The sequence below is a fragment of the Lepus europaeus genome, chromosome 5 (genome assembly GCF_033115175.1).
Source record: "Lepus europaeus isolate LE1 chromosome 5, mLepTim1.pri, whole genome shotgun sequence".
NCBI lineage: Eukaryota > Metazoa > Chordata > Mammalia > Lagomorpha > Leporidae > Lepus > Lepus europaeus.
In genome coordinates, this window is record NC_084831.1 from 124,564,988 (window position 1) to 124,581,240 (window position 16,253).

General features: G+C 39.7%; 1 protein-coding gene across 1 annotated transcript; it reads left to right on the plus strand.

Annotated features, from left to right (window-relative positions):
- The first annotated feature begins 15,323 nt into the window (after nucleotides 1–15,323).
- On the plus strand, nucleotides 15,324–16,253 carry LOC133761048 (olfactory receptor 10J1-like). Its single transcript, XM_062193696.1, has one exon. The coding sequence runs from the start codon at nucleotides 15,324–15,326 to the stop codon at nucleotides 16,251–16,253; it is 930 nt and encodes a 309-aa protein (XP_062049680.1).

The window sequence follows — 16,253 nt, forward strand, 5'->3', positions numbered from 1 at the left end:
CTTTGCCGTTGGTTCACCCTCCAGCGGCCGCCACGGCCGGCGCGCTGCGGCTGGTGCACCACGCTGATCCGAAGGCAGGAGCCAGGTGCTTCTCCTGGTCTCCCATGGGGTGCAGGGCCCAAGCACTTGGGCCATCCTCCACTGCACTCCCTGGCCACAGCAGAGAGCTGGCCTGGAAGAGGGGCAACCAGGACAGAATCCGGCGCCCTGACCGGGACTAGAATCTGGTGTGTCGGCGCCACAAGGTGGAGGATTAGCCTGTTGAGTCATGGTGCTGGCCCCATGTTTACTTCTAATGCAGGACACTCTTCATATGTTCTTGTAAGGCTGGTCTGGTGGTGGTGAATTATCTCAGTTTTTGTTTATCTGGAAAATACTTTATTCCTCTAACTTTTAAAGGATAGCTTCAATGGATTGCTTTTGAAAATGTGAATGAAAAAATAAAGAAAGAAAGAAAGAAAAGAAAACGTGAATGTATCATCCCATTCTCTTCTGCCTACAAGGGTTCCCTTGAGAAGTTTGATGTTAATCTAATTGATTTTCTTTTATATGCAACCTGATGTTTTTCCCTTACTGTTTTTAGGATTCTCTCCTAGTATTTAACTTTTGACAATGGCAATAATATGCTTTGGAGAAGCCTTCTTTTGAGTGAGTCTACTTGGGCTTCTTTGAGCTTCTTGTATCTGGATGTCCATGTCTCTTCAAAATCTGAGAATTTTTCAGTTACTATTTCATTTATCAGATTCTCAATGCCCTTTTCATTTTCTTCTGCAGGAATACTTATAATATTAATTTTTGGTCACTTGATGGTAGTCCATATTTCACATAGACTTTCTTCATTCTTTTTAATTCTTTTCTCTTTATTTTTGCCTGCTTGTGTTATTTCAAAATTCTTTTCCTCAAGATCAGAAATTCTTTCCTCAGCTTGGTTTATACTGCTGTTACAGCTCTCAATCTTGATTTTTATTTCACTTATTTACAATTTCATCTCCGAGATTTCCATTTCACTTTTCTTAATTACACAGTGGCATGATTTGATGCCCCACAATGCTTTCTGCAAAATGTGGGTTTTCTATGTGAAAAATATTCTAAATGTTCTACTGGAACATGGAAAATAGTACAAGCACTTTCTTTTAAATTTACTTTGGATAGAAGGATTAAGTTTTGCAAACACTAAACATAGTAAATCTCCCTAAATTTCTATGGTTACATTGAGAAAGCAATTAAAATAAATCCAAAAGAAAAACGTGGGGAAAATCTAGCATATGATATTATAGGATAGTAATGTTATGTGATATTTTCATTATTTGTTACATGGTATTGAAATGATGGATTGGTTATTGAGAATAAAAAAAGTTATATCCAAGTTTAAGATGTAGACATAAATCTTTGTATCTAACAACCAATTAAACTCCAGGCAAATAAAGTAATGAAGCATAAGAAGTATGTAAGACTGTACGTGTACCTTTTAAAAATTATCTTGGTTGGAAAGGCCCTTTTAAGCACTAATCAAAGTGCAAAAGTAATAAAGTTTGATACCAAGAGATAAATAGATAAATAGAATGCTAACAAAATTTCAAACTCACATACTCAGTAAAATTGATAAATGGAGGAAAAATATTTGCATCATACATAATAAAAGACATACTTTCTTATCATAGAATTCATTATAAGAAAAAGACAAATATGGTATGAAAAATGAGTAAAATATGTAAATGGACATTCACAGAAAATGAAGTATAAAGGCTAATAAACATATAAAAAGACACTCATCTCTTTCATAATTAAAGAACTAAAAATGCAAAGAAAAATAATACACCATTTTTACCAATCAGTTTTTCAAAATTTTTAGTAGGTGGTAATGCATATGATTGATGGAAGTGTGTATGGGGACACATTCTCAATATTACTGAGTGTGAAGATGGATACATCTTTTTTGGTTTCAATTTGGCAATAGCTATTATGTTTTTGAATGTGCATTTCACTGTTCAAGAAATTTTATTTTCAAGAGTGTACCCTACAGGTAAATCACCAAAAGTGCACAATTGCCTATGAGTAGTTATTCTCGGCCGGCACCGCAGCTCACTAGGCTAAGCCTCCACCTGCGGCGCTGGCACCCCAGGTTCTAGTCCCGGTCAGGGCGCCGGATTCTGTCCCAGTTGCTCCTCTTCCAGTCCAGCTCTCTGCTGTGGCCCGGGAGTGCAGTAGAGGATGGCCCAGGTCCTTGGGCCCTGTACCTGCACGGGAGACCAGGAGGAAGCACCTGGATCTTGGCTTCAGATCGGCGCAGCACGCCGGCTGTAGCTGCCACTTGTGGGGTGAACCAATGGAAAAAGGAAGGCCTTTCTCTCTGTCTCTCTCTCTCACACTGTCTAACTCTGCCTATCAAAAAAAGAAAAAAAAATAGTTATTCTCTTTACAAAACTCCTAATAGATGCCAACACTTTCAAGCAGCCTAAATATACCCTGATAGTTAATGTGGGCCGGATGTATTATGTTATAGTCTTACTGTACGGTATTCAGTTATTTAAATGAATAAGACAGGTTTTCACATACTGATTTGTAAATACACTCAAAATGTACTGTTATGTGAAAAAGCATACATGACAGTATACAAAACACAGTTCATTTGGAATACAAAAGAAAGGGAACCCCCCCACACACAGACACACATTCACACACATAAGTAAATGCAGAAAATACTTATAAATTCTATTTAAAAGGTTTGGGTTTTGATGTGGCAGGGATTAAAAATTTAGAAAAGAGTTATACATATGCAAAGGGAAAGCATTACAATATATGCTGATATATGTTTAGAATTAAAGATTCCAGATATGAACTCGTGGTTCTCAACAGATAGATTTTTAAAAAATATCTGAGAGGCAGAGAAGGAGAGAAAGCTTCTATCTCTGATCCTCTCCCCAAATGCCTACAGGAGCCCCTGGCTTGGACCTAAGCTTGGAGCCAGGAGCTCAATCCAAATCTCTCACGTGGGTGACAGGAACCCAGTCAGTTGAGCTATCACTCTTTCCTCCTAGGAGCTGCACAGGCAGGAAGCTAGAATAAGGGACTAGAGGTGAGTATCAAACCCACACATTCTGATTTGGAGTGTGGCTATGTTAATCACTAGGCTAAATGCCAAGATACAAATGGTATGCATGCTTGTCAAAAATATAGAAGCCAGGCTGAAGCATTCCTACTGGTCAATTTTGTGTAATTTTGAACCTCAATAAAAATAATGCTCATACTATCTATTATTTAGAAATACTTACATTATACAAATCCACAAGCATCTAAATACCCTTTAGTATAGAACATCAATTTATTAGAAGGATTCTAGAGTTAGAAAATCATCAAGGAGTCAAAAAATCAGAAGATAAAATGTCACTGGGGATCAAGATATTAGTCTCAATATAACACTCCAAAGAATACTTGTATAAAAAGAGAAAATAATAACTTTGCAATGGGGAAAACTTGTAGATACTACCTTAAATAGGAGATGACAATTATCACTAACAATGCAGTACAGATTGATACCATGTGTTTCCATGATGCATTGAGCATGACACAGTATCACTTTTGTGATATTGCTGCTGAAATGCCATTGCCTGAATCTAATCATGAAGCAGACAAAATGAAAATAAGCACAAAGAAGAGACAGGGAGAAGTATTACAGGTGAATGTGAGGGGAAATTATAATGCCCTCTTCAGGCAAATCCAAACTGAAAAACAAAGCAACACTCTATGAAAGGTCTGATGGTTTTTAAAAATATCAAAGTTGGCCGGCGCCGCGGCTCACTAGGCTAATCCTCCACCTTGTGGCGTCGGCACACCAGGTTCTAGTCCCGGTCGGGGCACTGGATTCTGTTCCGGTTGCCCCTCTTCCAGGCCAGCTCTTTGCTGTGGCCCCGGAGTGCAGTGGAGGATAGCCCAAGTGCTTGGGCCCTGCACCCCATGGGAGACCAGGAGAAGCACCTGGCTCCTGGCTTCGGATCATTGCGGTGTGCCGGCCGCAGCGCGCCAGCCGCAGCAGCCATTGGAGGGTGAACCAGCGGCAAAGGAAGACCTTTCTCTCTGTCTCTCTCTCTCACTGTCCACTCTGCCTGTCAAAAAAGAAGAAAAAAAATATAAAAATATCAAAGTTGAGAAAGACTATCAAGATACTGTGTCAGGTTAAAGGACATCAAACAGACAGGACAACAAAATTCAATGGATTGTCCTGGATTGGATCGTAAGCTAGAAGTTTAGCTATGAAAAGAACATTATTGAGATAATTGGGATAATTTAAATATTATTTGTGGATCACATATGAGTATGCTGTATCTGAAATCTGAACAAGGGGCTTCAGAAAAGTTGAGGGGTGGGAGTTGGGCACAGTGGTTGAGACACTGGGATGCCTGCATCACAGATGGGGGTGCCTGGTTTCAAGTTCTTGCTCTACATCTGGTCTAGTTTCCTGCTATTGTACAACCCTGGAGGACAACAGATGAGGCTCAAGTACTTGGTTCTGTGCCACCCACATGACAGGCTTAGATTGAGTTCTTGGCTCCCAGCTTCAATCTGGCCCTGGCTGTTGCAAGCCTTTGAATAATGAACCAGTGAGGAGGAGATGTTTCTGTTCCTCACTATCATCTCAAATGAATAAAATAAATAAATTTTAAAATGTTTAAATTTCAAGGGAAAGTGGAATTCAAAATGGTAATGTGAATTTTCCATGAACTTTTTTAAATCCTCCTGGGTGTGTGTGTGTGTGTATGTGTGTATGTGAATAAGGACATATGCACTGATTTTAAATATTTTTTACATGATTATGTAAAAGAATATTTATCTCAAGGAATTTACCCTAAAGAATTTAGGAATAAAATGACACAATGACTTCAACTTACTCTCAGGTGATTTGGAAAATATCTAGATAATGGCAGACAATCAAACAGAGGTAATGATGAAGCAAATGGGATAAAACACAAGCCACTGAGCTACCTGGATAAATTACATTCGGGAGTTTTTGTAGTATTCTTGTGACTTTTCTGTACGTTTGAAATTGTATCTCTGGGACTGGGTTGTGGGTTAAGTCACTGCGTGCAATGGCAACATCCCACATGAGCACCAGTTTGAGTAGCAGCTGCACCATTTCTGATCTAGCTCCCTGCTAATGTGCCTGGAGAAATAGTGGAAAATGACCCAAGTCCTGGGGCCCTTGCCACTCACTTGGGAGACACACATGGTTCCTGGCTTTGGCCTGGTCCAACCCTGGCTATTTTGGCCATTTGGGTAGTGAACCAGAGAATGGAAGATACCTTTCTCTTTCTATTTCTCCCTCTTTCTATCACTCTCTCACATAAATTAAATGAATCTTTTTTAAAAAAGAAAAAAAAATTATCTCCAAATATTTTCTTTTTTTAATTTTTTCTTTTTATTTTTGACAGGCAGAGTGGATAGTGAGAGAGAGACAGAGAGAAAGGTCCTCCTTTTTGCCGTTGGTTCACTCTCCAATGGCCGCTGCGGTCGGCGCATCTCGCCGATCCGAAGCCAGGAGCCAGGTGCTTCTCCTGGTCTCCCACGCGGGTGCAGGGCCCAAGGACTTGGGCCATCCTCCACTGCCTTCCGGGGCCACAGCAGAGAGCTGGACTGGAAGAGGGGCAACCGGGATAGAATCTGGCGCCCCAACCGGGACTAGAACCCGGTGTGCCAGCACCGCAAGGCAGAGGATTAGCCTGTTAAGCCACGGCGCCGGCCATCCAAATATTTTCAAAAATACTTAAAAGCCTATGTAGAAATTATAAAATATTCTTAAAATTTGGGTAGTAGAGGATTAAAGTCAGCAGGCCTGGGCTGCCCAAACCCTGCATACATCTATGAAGGTCTAAAAGATTGAGTCTTGGTCAGTTTCTAGGAATTGAGATCTAAGCCAGTGAATTATTGGGCCTGATACAAATATTTAGGAATGCCTTGTACAATGTCGCATCTGTCTGATCAGATAGTGTGTGTCAACAATGTGATTTATGATGATCACCTGTTTATGCTTCAAAGGACTGCAGTCAAAATAGCTGAGGTCAATCACACAGGTGTTACATGCCTGTGGAACTGATCCCTAATAAAAATACTGACACCTACACTAAGACTCATGGATCCCTGGTTGACGGTATTGCACATATTGTCATGAACTGTTGCTGGAAAAAACATACATACTATGAAACTGGGAAAGGATACTTAGAAGCTTAGTCTTGGGTTCTCTGGAACTTTGCCCCACATACCTTCTCCTTTTGTTGATGTTTAACCTACATCTTTTCTTTTTTTTTAACTTTTATTTAATGAATATAAATTTCCAGTGTACAGCTTATGGATTACAATGGCTTCCCCCTCCCATAACTTCCCTCCCACCTGCAACCCTCCCCTCTCCCGCTCCCTCTCCCCTTTCATTTGCATCAAGATTCCTTTTCAATTCTCTTTATATACAGAAGATCAATTTAGTATAAAGATTTCAACAGTTTGCACCCACATAGAAACACAAAGTGAAACATACTGTTTGAGTACTAGTTATAGCATTAAATCACAATGTACAGCACATTAAGGACAGAGATCCCACATGAGGAGCAAGGGCACAGTGGCTCCTGTTGTTGACCCAACAAATTGACACTCTAGTTTATGGCGCCAGTAACCATCTTAGGCTGTCGTCATGAGTTGCCAAGGCTATGGAAGCCTTCCAAGTTTACCGACTCTGATCATATTTAGACAAGGTCATAAAAGACAGAGTGAGGATAGTAACCAATGATCCTAAGAGTGGCATTTACCAGGTTTGAACAATTATACAGCATTAAGTTAACCTACATCTTTTCTACAATAAACCATGACCATGAATATAACAGCTTCTATGGTACCTAGCATGACAACGGTCTTGAAGATCCCAGACAACACATTAAAGACATTTGAATAAACGGAAAGCAATCATCCATATCAATTTTTTCCTAATGATCTTAAATTTTATTTCGATTTTTTTTCCGGTTTTTAATTTTGAAAGAGAGAAAGAGACAGAGAGATCTACCATCTGCTGATTCATTTTTTAAATGCCTTCAAAAGCTGGGGCTGGGCCAGGCCAAAGCCAGGATCCAGAAACTCAATCCAGGTCTCCTATGTGGCTAGCAGGGACTAAAGTACTTGAGCCATCTTCAGGGTATAAACTATCAGGAAGCTGGATCAGAAGTGGAGCTTGGATTTGAAAACAAGTGCTCCCAAGTAGGTTTCTGGCATACCAAATGGTGTTTTAACCATTGCACAAAACACCTAGCCCCTAAAATGATCCTTTAATACAATCCCAAAAATTTGATTCTAAAATATATAGGGGAAAGTAAATGTTCAACTACTGAAGAATAAAATAAAGGAAGCTGATCTTCTTGCTAACAAAGACTGATGATATAGTGGTTCAGACAGTGTAATTTTTTGGACAGGTGGTAAATGGACTAATGGAGCAGAATAGAATTTCCACACCAACCTTTGCTTTTGTGGAATTGTGATATACGACAAAGATAGAACTGTAGACCAGTGGGGGGTGGAGAGCCTCTCCAAAGAAAGATGCTTGAAAAAATTAATTATCAATTTCAAATATAATATTTGAACATTTATCTTACCACATATACAATAATCAATTCTAAATAGATTTAAATATAAACAGTATATTAATTTGCCCAGAAGAAGGTTAAAGAAGATTATTCTGGAGTTGAGGTAGAAATTCACAAGGAAGATGTAAACGGAGCTAACTGTAAAACACCAGACCAATACATTCTATCACTTTAATTTTTCATCAATAAAATACCATAAAAGAAATGAAAGGACAAGCCATAAAATGGAACCAAATAACTTGGCCCCCAGAATTTGCAAAATGTGGTTTCCAGTGAACGAATGAAGCACAAGTAACTCATTCAAAGAATGAGTAAAGACATGAATAGGCATTATGCACTAAGTAGCACACACATGACCAGTAGACTTTGAAAGAATATTCGACCTCTAGTACTCCGGAAAACATAAATGAAAACCACAATGAGATAGCTTGACAAAAGTTAGGCCATCTGATAACAGTGCTTTAAAAAGATACACATCAACTAGAAAACACTTATTTTTTCCAAGTTACAGTGCAAATTGGTACAACCATTTCAAAATTCAATTTCATACTCTCATGTGAAATTGTAAAGGTTTATATCCTATGAGGTGATAATTCTTCTCAAGCATATTAGCCTTAAAGAAACTTTTGCACATTTGTTCAAGGAAGCATGCATTTAAATATTTAAAACATTATAATTTAGAGTAACAAAAATCTGGAAACAACCTTATTATTCCTCAACAGTAGAATGGAAAAAAAATTGTAGCCTATTCACATAATGGAATAGTATAAGGCAGCTAAATAAATTAACTACAGCTCCACTGTGGATCGTAGATATGCAACTTTGAATTTTAAAATGAAGCAAGTCTCAAAACTATATTCACTATAGCATTTTATAAAACTCAAATACAGATATAACTAAACAGTATGTTGCTTAAACATGAATATATATGTAATAAAGTTATAAAATAAGATAAATGTAGACATAGATATCATGATAGTGGTACCTTTGGTGGGGGAAGAGTGGGTTAGGAGGAGACCGGGGGATGGGACAATGAGAAACACATAGTAAATACATGTCAAGTTCAGTGATGCATTCTCTAATCTTTATTTAATTGCTACACTTCACAACTTACATATTCTAAACCCAGTATTTTCAGAAGTGTTATATTAAAAATGATAGAGAAATAATATGTTTTTAAATTTCAAAAGATGTTGGCATGTGCTAAGCCTACATCTGAATACATAAATTTATAGGCAAATTGCAACTGGTGGTTTCTTGTCTGCCTAGCTAGAGTTTTGTTAATTGTGAAAATTATTTAGGAATTTTTTGTTTGCATTGTATGACTATTGACTAATTACATTTTTTCAACTCGAATTCCTATCATCTGAAGTTTCTAATACTAGATTTGCAGGTGATCTACAATCTGTTTTTGGATTCAGATGTTCCCCATCATTTTTCTAAGAATCACTGTGACTTAAGCATTTCAGAAGGGTGAATGAGTTGATGTAAACATCTAAGAGGGGAAAGAGATTCTACACTTTGGTTAGTCTAATATTAATTTTGTTTCCTTTTCCCCTGTGAAGATGCCGGCCATTCGCTAATTCACTCTAGCAGACTGTAATTTCAAAACAAGGACATACATCTCCTATTCCATATGTTCTCCTCACCGTGTGCCAATCACCTTGAATCTGAGTCGAAGGCAGCCCAGGCCAGCTGGAGACAGCCAATATCTGACTGGCCTGTGAGTGAGCAAGTCCCAGCCACCTTCTCACAAAACTCCTTGACAGATCCTGTGTGTTCTGAGAGGAGCCTACTGAGACCAGCCACCCAGACACAGGGAGAGAATGAGTGTGCTGCTTTGTGCCATGAAGTTTGGGGTAAAGATACTGCACAGATGCCTGGGATATTCGCGTTGCAGTACAAGCTCTTACGGATACAGGTAACTACAGTTGTGGACGGGGCACTTCTTCCCACTCAGTGTCAGTCTGAGGTCCAGTTCCCAGCGGCTCAACATTGTCTCATGCTTAGCACTTTAGCTGCTTGTATCACCATACCTTAAAAAAAAAAACTTTGTTGACCAGAATTTTTTTTAATGATTAACATTCTTTATTTTTTATTATTAAAGCTTTTATTTAAATAATGCAAATTTCATAGGTACAACTTTAGGAATATAGTGATTATTCCCCCCATACACACCCTCCCGCCTCCACTCCCATCCCACCTCCTGTTCCCTCTCCCATCCCATTCTTCATTAAGATTCACTTTAGGCTGGTGCCCTGGCTCAACAGGCTAATCCTCCGCCTAGCAGCTCTGGCACACCGGGTTCTAGTCCCGGTCGGGGCGCCGGATTCTATCCCGGTTGCCCCTCTTCCAGGCCAGCTCTCTGCTATGGCCCGAGAGTGCAGTGGAGGATGGCCCAAGTCCTTGGGCCCTGCACCCACACGGGAGACCAGGATAAGCACCTGGCTCCTGCCTTCGGATCAGCGCGGTGCGCCGGCCGCAGTGCACCGGCCTAAGTGGCCATTGGAGGGTGAACCAATGGCAAAGGAAGACCTTTCTCTCTGTCTCTCTCTCTCACTGTCCACTCTGCCTGTCAAAAATTAAAAAAATAAATAAATAAATAAAAATAAAAAAGATCCGGCCGGCGCCGTGGCTTAACAGGCTAATCCTCTGCCTTGCGGTGCTGGCACACCGGGTTCTAGTCCCGGTTGGGGCGCCAGATTCTATCCCGGTTGCCCCTCTTCCAGTCCAGCTCTCTGCTGTGGCCCCGGAAGGCAGTGGAGGATGGCCCAAGTCCTTGGGCCCTGCACCCGCGTGGGAGACCAGGAGAAGCACCTGGCTCCTGGCTTCGGATCGGCGAGATGCGCCGACCGCAGCGGCCATTGGAGAGTGAACCAACGGCAAAAAGGAGGACCTTTCTCTCTGTCTCTCTCTCACTATCCACTCTGCCTGTCAAAAAAAAAAAAAAAAGATTCACTATTAATTAACTTTATATACAGAAGACCAAAGACCAACTCTATACTTAAAGATTTCAACAGTTTGCACCCATCCCCCACACGTATAAAGTACTGTTTGAGAACAAGTTTTGCAGTTAATTCTCATAGTACAACTCATTAAGGACAGGGGTCCTACATGGGGAGTAAGTGCACAGTGCCTCCTGTTAATTTTTTTTAAACTTTTTAAAATAGTAAATATAAATTTCCAAAGTACAGTTTATGGATTACAATGGCTTTTTCGCCCCCATAACTTCCCTTCCACCTGCACCCCTCCCAGCTCCTGCTCCCTCTCCCATTCCATTCTCATCAAGATTCATTTTCAATTATCTTTATATATACAAGATCAATTTAGTATATATTAAGTAAAGATTTCATCAGTTTGCACCCACACAGAACATAAAGTATAAAATACTGTTTGAGTACTAGTTATAGCATTAATTCACATTGGACAACACATTAAGGATGGAGCTCCTACATGGGAAGTAAGTGCACAGTGACTCCTGTTGTTGACTTAACAAATTGACACTCTTGTTTATGGCGTCAGTAATCTCCCTAGGCTCTTGTCATGAGTTGCCAAGGCTATGGAAGCATTTTGAGTTCACCGACTCTTATCATATTTAGACAAGGTCATAGTCAAAGTGGAAGTTCTCTCCTCCCTTCAGAGAAAGGTACCTCCTTCTTTGATGGCCCTGTTCTTTCCACTGGGATCTCACTAACAGAGATCTTTCATTTAGGTCATTTTTTTTTTTTGCCAGAGTGTCTTGGCTTTCCTTGCCTGAAATACTCTCGTGGGCTCTTCAGCCAGATCAGAATGCCTTAAGGGCTGATTCTGAGGCCAGAGTGCTGTTTAGGACATCTGCCATTCTATGAGTCTGCTGTGTATCCTGCTTCCCATGTTGTATCGTTCTCTCCCCTTTTTTATTCTATCAGTTAGTATTAGCAGACACTAGTCTTGTTTATGTGATCCCTTTGACACTTATTTATGACGTCAGTGATCACCCAAAGCTCTTGCCATGAGCTGCTAAGGCTGTGGAGGCTGACCAGAATTAAGAAGTTGCTTGGCCATCAGCCTCAGAAGATACCACTAACTACTATTCACCTGCATTGTCTTATTATTTGTAAATACAGAATTCTGGTAGATTTCATTTTTTTTAATCCCTGAAACATAAAAGAAGTTTACACCTACATCTACCTCCAAACTTAGACTTCTGCCATAGAAAATTCTCCACATCCATTCCTATGTGTCTGGAAACCTCCTAATTGTCTCTACTAAAAGGAGCTTTGCATTCACTTCTCACATGGAGGAGGGGTTCTCTTAATACCTCAGTGTTGATTTACATTTCCAATAGTAACTAGCCCCTACTTAAGATAACTTGTAAATTTGGAACCTCTCCATTTAGAGCAGAAAAATGTAAACTACCCATTATATCAACAGAGTAGCACCAAAAATAGGTGATTATCCAATCATACGTTGATTCTCAAAATGCTGCAAGTTACAACACTTATGAAGATATTCAGGTATAAACAAGGAAAGAGCAGGAGATACAAACTTTTTCAATAACAATTAAAAATGTTTGAGTTTTCTAAGAAATTCAAGTTTGGCTGTATTTATCATGTTTTTGAAACTTATAGGGGTAAGGACAAATGTTATGCACATTCTTATATTTTCTATAAACTTTTTATTTCATAATTTTTGACATTTAAAAATGATTAAAAATTCAGTAGAGAAAAAAGAACACAAAATACAAAAAAACAAAAAAAATTAAATTTTATTTTATTAAGAAATCAGTGCAGGACTTCAACTTTTTACCAAGTGTGGAAAAATTAACTTGGAGGAGAATTGGTGGGATCTGGGGATAAGAGGTACATAAAAACAAAAATAGAAGAAAATTCCCTTAGGGGAAAATGTGCCTGGGTTGAGCAGGAATACCAGTGTCAGAATAACTCCAGACTGGGCCCACGAAGCCCAGTGTATGTAACCATTTGCCTGATGGATCTTGAGGATGAAGTCCTGGCTCAGCTGCTTTTGGACACTCATTAATCTCCTGGCCTCCTTGGGAGGCTTCTGTTATCTTTTCAGTTTTGCAGTCCCATTTCTGATTCCTATGGAAAGAAAGCTATAGCTAGAATTGATTGTTTTAGTTCAAAGGAGAAAAGATTCTAATGCTGAACATTGTTCTTGACTACACAGACAGCTGCTTAGTTTCCTGGAATCCAAGACAGTGGCTCTTAGCTAGAGCTCACTTGAGCTTTGTAACCATGGTTTTCCAAGGCTCAACTGTATAAAAATAGAATATTTATTTATTTTTTAAAATAATCTGTTTTCTGCTTGCAGTGAAAACTGCCTTAGACTCCCAAAGCATGGTCTTATGTAATTAGGTAAATGTGCTCACAGGTAACGAGGTCCCTGGCGCAGACTGCCTGCTTCTTCTGAGCCAAGGGTGAATCTCAAGGGTGCTCGGTGGATGGCGCCAAGAAACCCCAAAACCTGCCCCTCAAGAGCCTCTCTTTGGTGTCAGAAGCTCCTCCTCTGAGACAGAGGAAATATCCAGTGTCCAAAGATCCCCTTCTCTTCCCACTTGCATCCCTGGCCTGGCTCAGTGCAGGTGATAGTGACATGCAGATGTGAGAACACCTGTAATCAACAGGACACAACTCTGCCCTCCCCCTCTTTTGTTTTGTTGTGGAGACACAGGTTTAAGAAGAGAAGTAAGTGTGATTTGGCTAACAACTCAGCGGTTAACAGAGAGCATGTCTGAGAAATAAGATACATATATGGACTTCATTATTGTTAAAGGGTCAAATTATATTAAGCTAGAAAGGAATCTGATGTCTGTAATACTTATTTTTCCTTTTCCTTGCTTTATTACTGTCAAAGAACTCTTATAAATCCTAAGGAATTGTGAGTTAGCAGAATTAAAGAGCATTTTGACTAATATTATAATACAGAATGTGGCTCTACCCTTTATAAGTTATGCTCCTTTGTCTACATTTGTGTTTTCAGACAATTGATAGTTCACAGAGACGTGGCTTATAAAGCTGTTTACAGCTGCTTACCATGCTGTACACATCAGGGTCAAGCAACTCTCCCTGTCAAGAAATGGTCTCTGACATCCAGTATAAAATTTATTTTTTGCAAACCCGTCTGATTTCCTTTTATATCGTACTCTGAGATGTTGAAATACAATTGTGTGCTGACCTTTATAAGCAGGTTTTAGTAAATTTCCTTTATGAAAAGTGGTGTATTTATAAAAATAGATTAATTTTAAAAGCACCGAAGATGCTTACCTTTTACATTTCCCCAATAGTAAATCATCTCGTAATGTGGCTCATTTTCTTTACTTCCAGCAAAATGCACTTTTGAAGCAACTCCGTCATTCTATTACTGAATTTTTACAACTAACCTCTTACATGATTATATATCGGTTAGTAATAGGGTAAATGCTCATAGCAAAGTTGCACAACCAGTATATTTTCCAGTTACATGTTGATAATATCATACTTTCTTATAGTACCATAATGTTAAAATTGAGATATTAAAACGTAGCCCAATTATTTAGTTGTTTGTTGCTGTTATAGTTATAGACATCAGAAAAAAGGAGAGAGAGGTTAAAAACATTTATGCTTTCTCTTATTTAAAGAAAACCTCACCATAGTGCTCAAGCATTCTGCTTCCTAATGAGCCATTTGCATAATGGAACAATGGGTTGTAATGATTCATAAGCACATACTTGTGCCCTACACTGCTGTGGTCACTCTGCAGTCATAAAAAGTGAAAATGCATGGACCCTGTGTAGTGTGGGTGGTGACAGATCTACAATGCAGTTTTGTTTAACAGAAGGAGAAATAGACATAGGGTCAGAAGACATGGGTTCAAGTCTCAATCCTTTGATACTTGAATTTCCATAGGCAATTTCCTAAACAGTACTGATTCTCAGTTTCTGCATCAAGCAATGCATAGTAATCCTTTTCTGCTCACTTAAGGTAATTAAATCAAATAATGGATGTGAGCATTTTTTCTGTAGTAATAAATGCACTATAAGGTGCTTGCAATAAAAAAGTCACTAAAGTAAAAATGTTGCCCATGTGTGCAATGACATGAGAGCCTCAGAAAGAGAAAGAGAAAGAGTTAACAGATTTTATAGGAGACATGGGCTATGTTTGGCTTTGAAAATAAGAGATACCTAGAAAAGAGTAAACAAGGATAAGATTGACAAGAGTGGTATCATCAGAGAAAGAGCTCCCCCCAAACTGCAGAAGCCCAGGAATTAATAGGTGGCAACAGGGTCTAGAATTCTGCCTGACACCACTAACCTCAAATGTACTCTCTATTTTTTTCTAATTCTACTATAAGTATTATAGCAAACAGCATAAAACTGATTTTGTCAACAATGCTGTGATGTCATCACCACTGCATCCATATAAAGATGAGGAAATTGGCCTTAGGGATGTTAAATGTGTTAAGTCCTTGCCCAAGATAAGTCAACTCATGGTAAAAGTAGGAAATAAGTGTATATCATTTGACTCTAAAAGCTATGCACTTTCCTCTCACTAAGAAAAGAGCATTTCACTCTCTACTCTCATAAGACTTAAAGATGAATGTGAATATAAATAAGCAGACACCTGAGGTAGATTAGTCTCAGAATTTACTCATCCTTCTATTTGACAGAAATGATCCACTAAGTTCCTCATATACCATTTTTCTTTCTTAGATACTGTATGTGATTTAATGAAGACAGAGAATTGCACTTTGGTGAGTGAGTTTGTTTTTCAAGGTTTCTCCAGCTTCCATGAGCACCAGCTCACACTTTTTGTAGTGTTCTTTGCACTATACATATTGACACTAGCAGGCAACATCATCATCGTGACCATCATCAGCCTTGATCGCCACCTACACACCCCCATGTACTTCTTCCTCAGCATGCTGTCAGCTTCAGAGACAGTGTACACACTGGTTATTATACCAAGGATGCTCTTGAGCCTCATAGTCCTCAGTCAGCCCATTTCCTTGGCTGGCTGTGCCACTCAGATGTTCTTCTTTGTCATGTTGGCCATCAACAACTGCTTCCTGCTCACAGTGATGGGGTATGACCGCTACGTGGCCATCTGCAACCCTTTGAGGTACTCAGTCATCATGAACAAGAGAGTGTGTACTCAGCTGGTGTGGGGGGCCTTTAGCATTGGTTTGATTGTAGCAGTGACACAGGTGTCCGCTGTGTTCAGGCTGCCCTTCTGTATCACAAAGGTGGCCCACTTCTTCTGTGACATTCGGCCAGTAATGAAGCTCTCCTGCATTGACACCACTGTCAATGAGATCCTGACTTTGGTCATCAGTGTGCTGGTGATCCTCATCCCCATGGGCTTGGTCTTCATCTCCTACATCCTTATCATCTCCACCATCCTCAAGATTGCCACTGCTGAGGGAAGAAAGAAGGCCTTTGCCACATGTGCTTCTCACCTCATCGTGGTTATTGTCCACTATGGCTGTGCCTCCATTGCCTACCTCAAACCCAAGTCAGAGAACACCATGGGTGAGGACCAGCTAATCTCTGTGACCTACACAGTTATTACACCCCTGCTGAACCCCGTAGTGTACACTCTGAAGAACAAAGAGGTCAAAGACGCTCTGCACAGGGCTATTGGCAGGAAACTCTCCTGA

What these genes read in the sequence shown, in the direction of transcription:
- LOC133761048 (XM_062193696.1), top strand. Translation starts at nt 15,324, where the DNA reads ATGAAGACAGAGAATTGCACTTTGGTGAGTGAGTTTGTTTTTCAAGGT.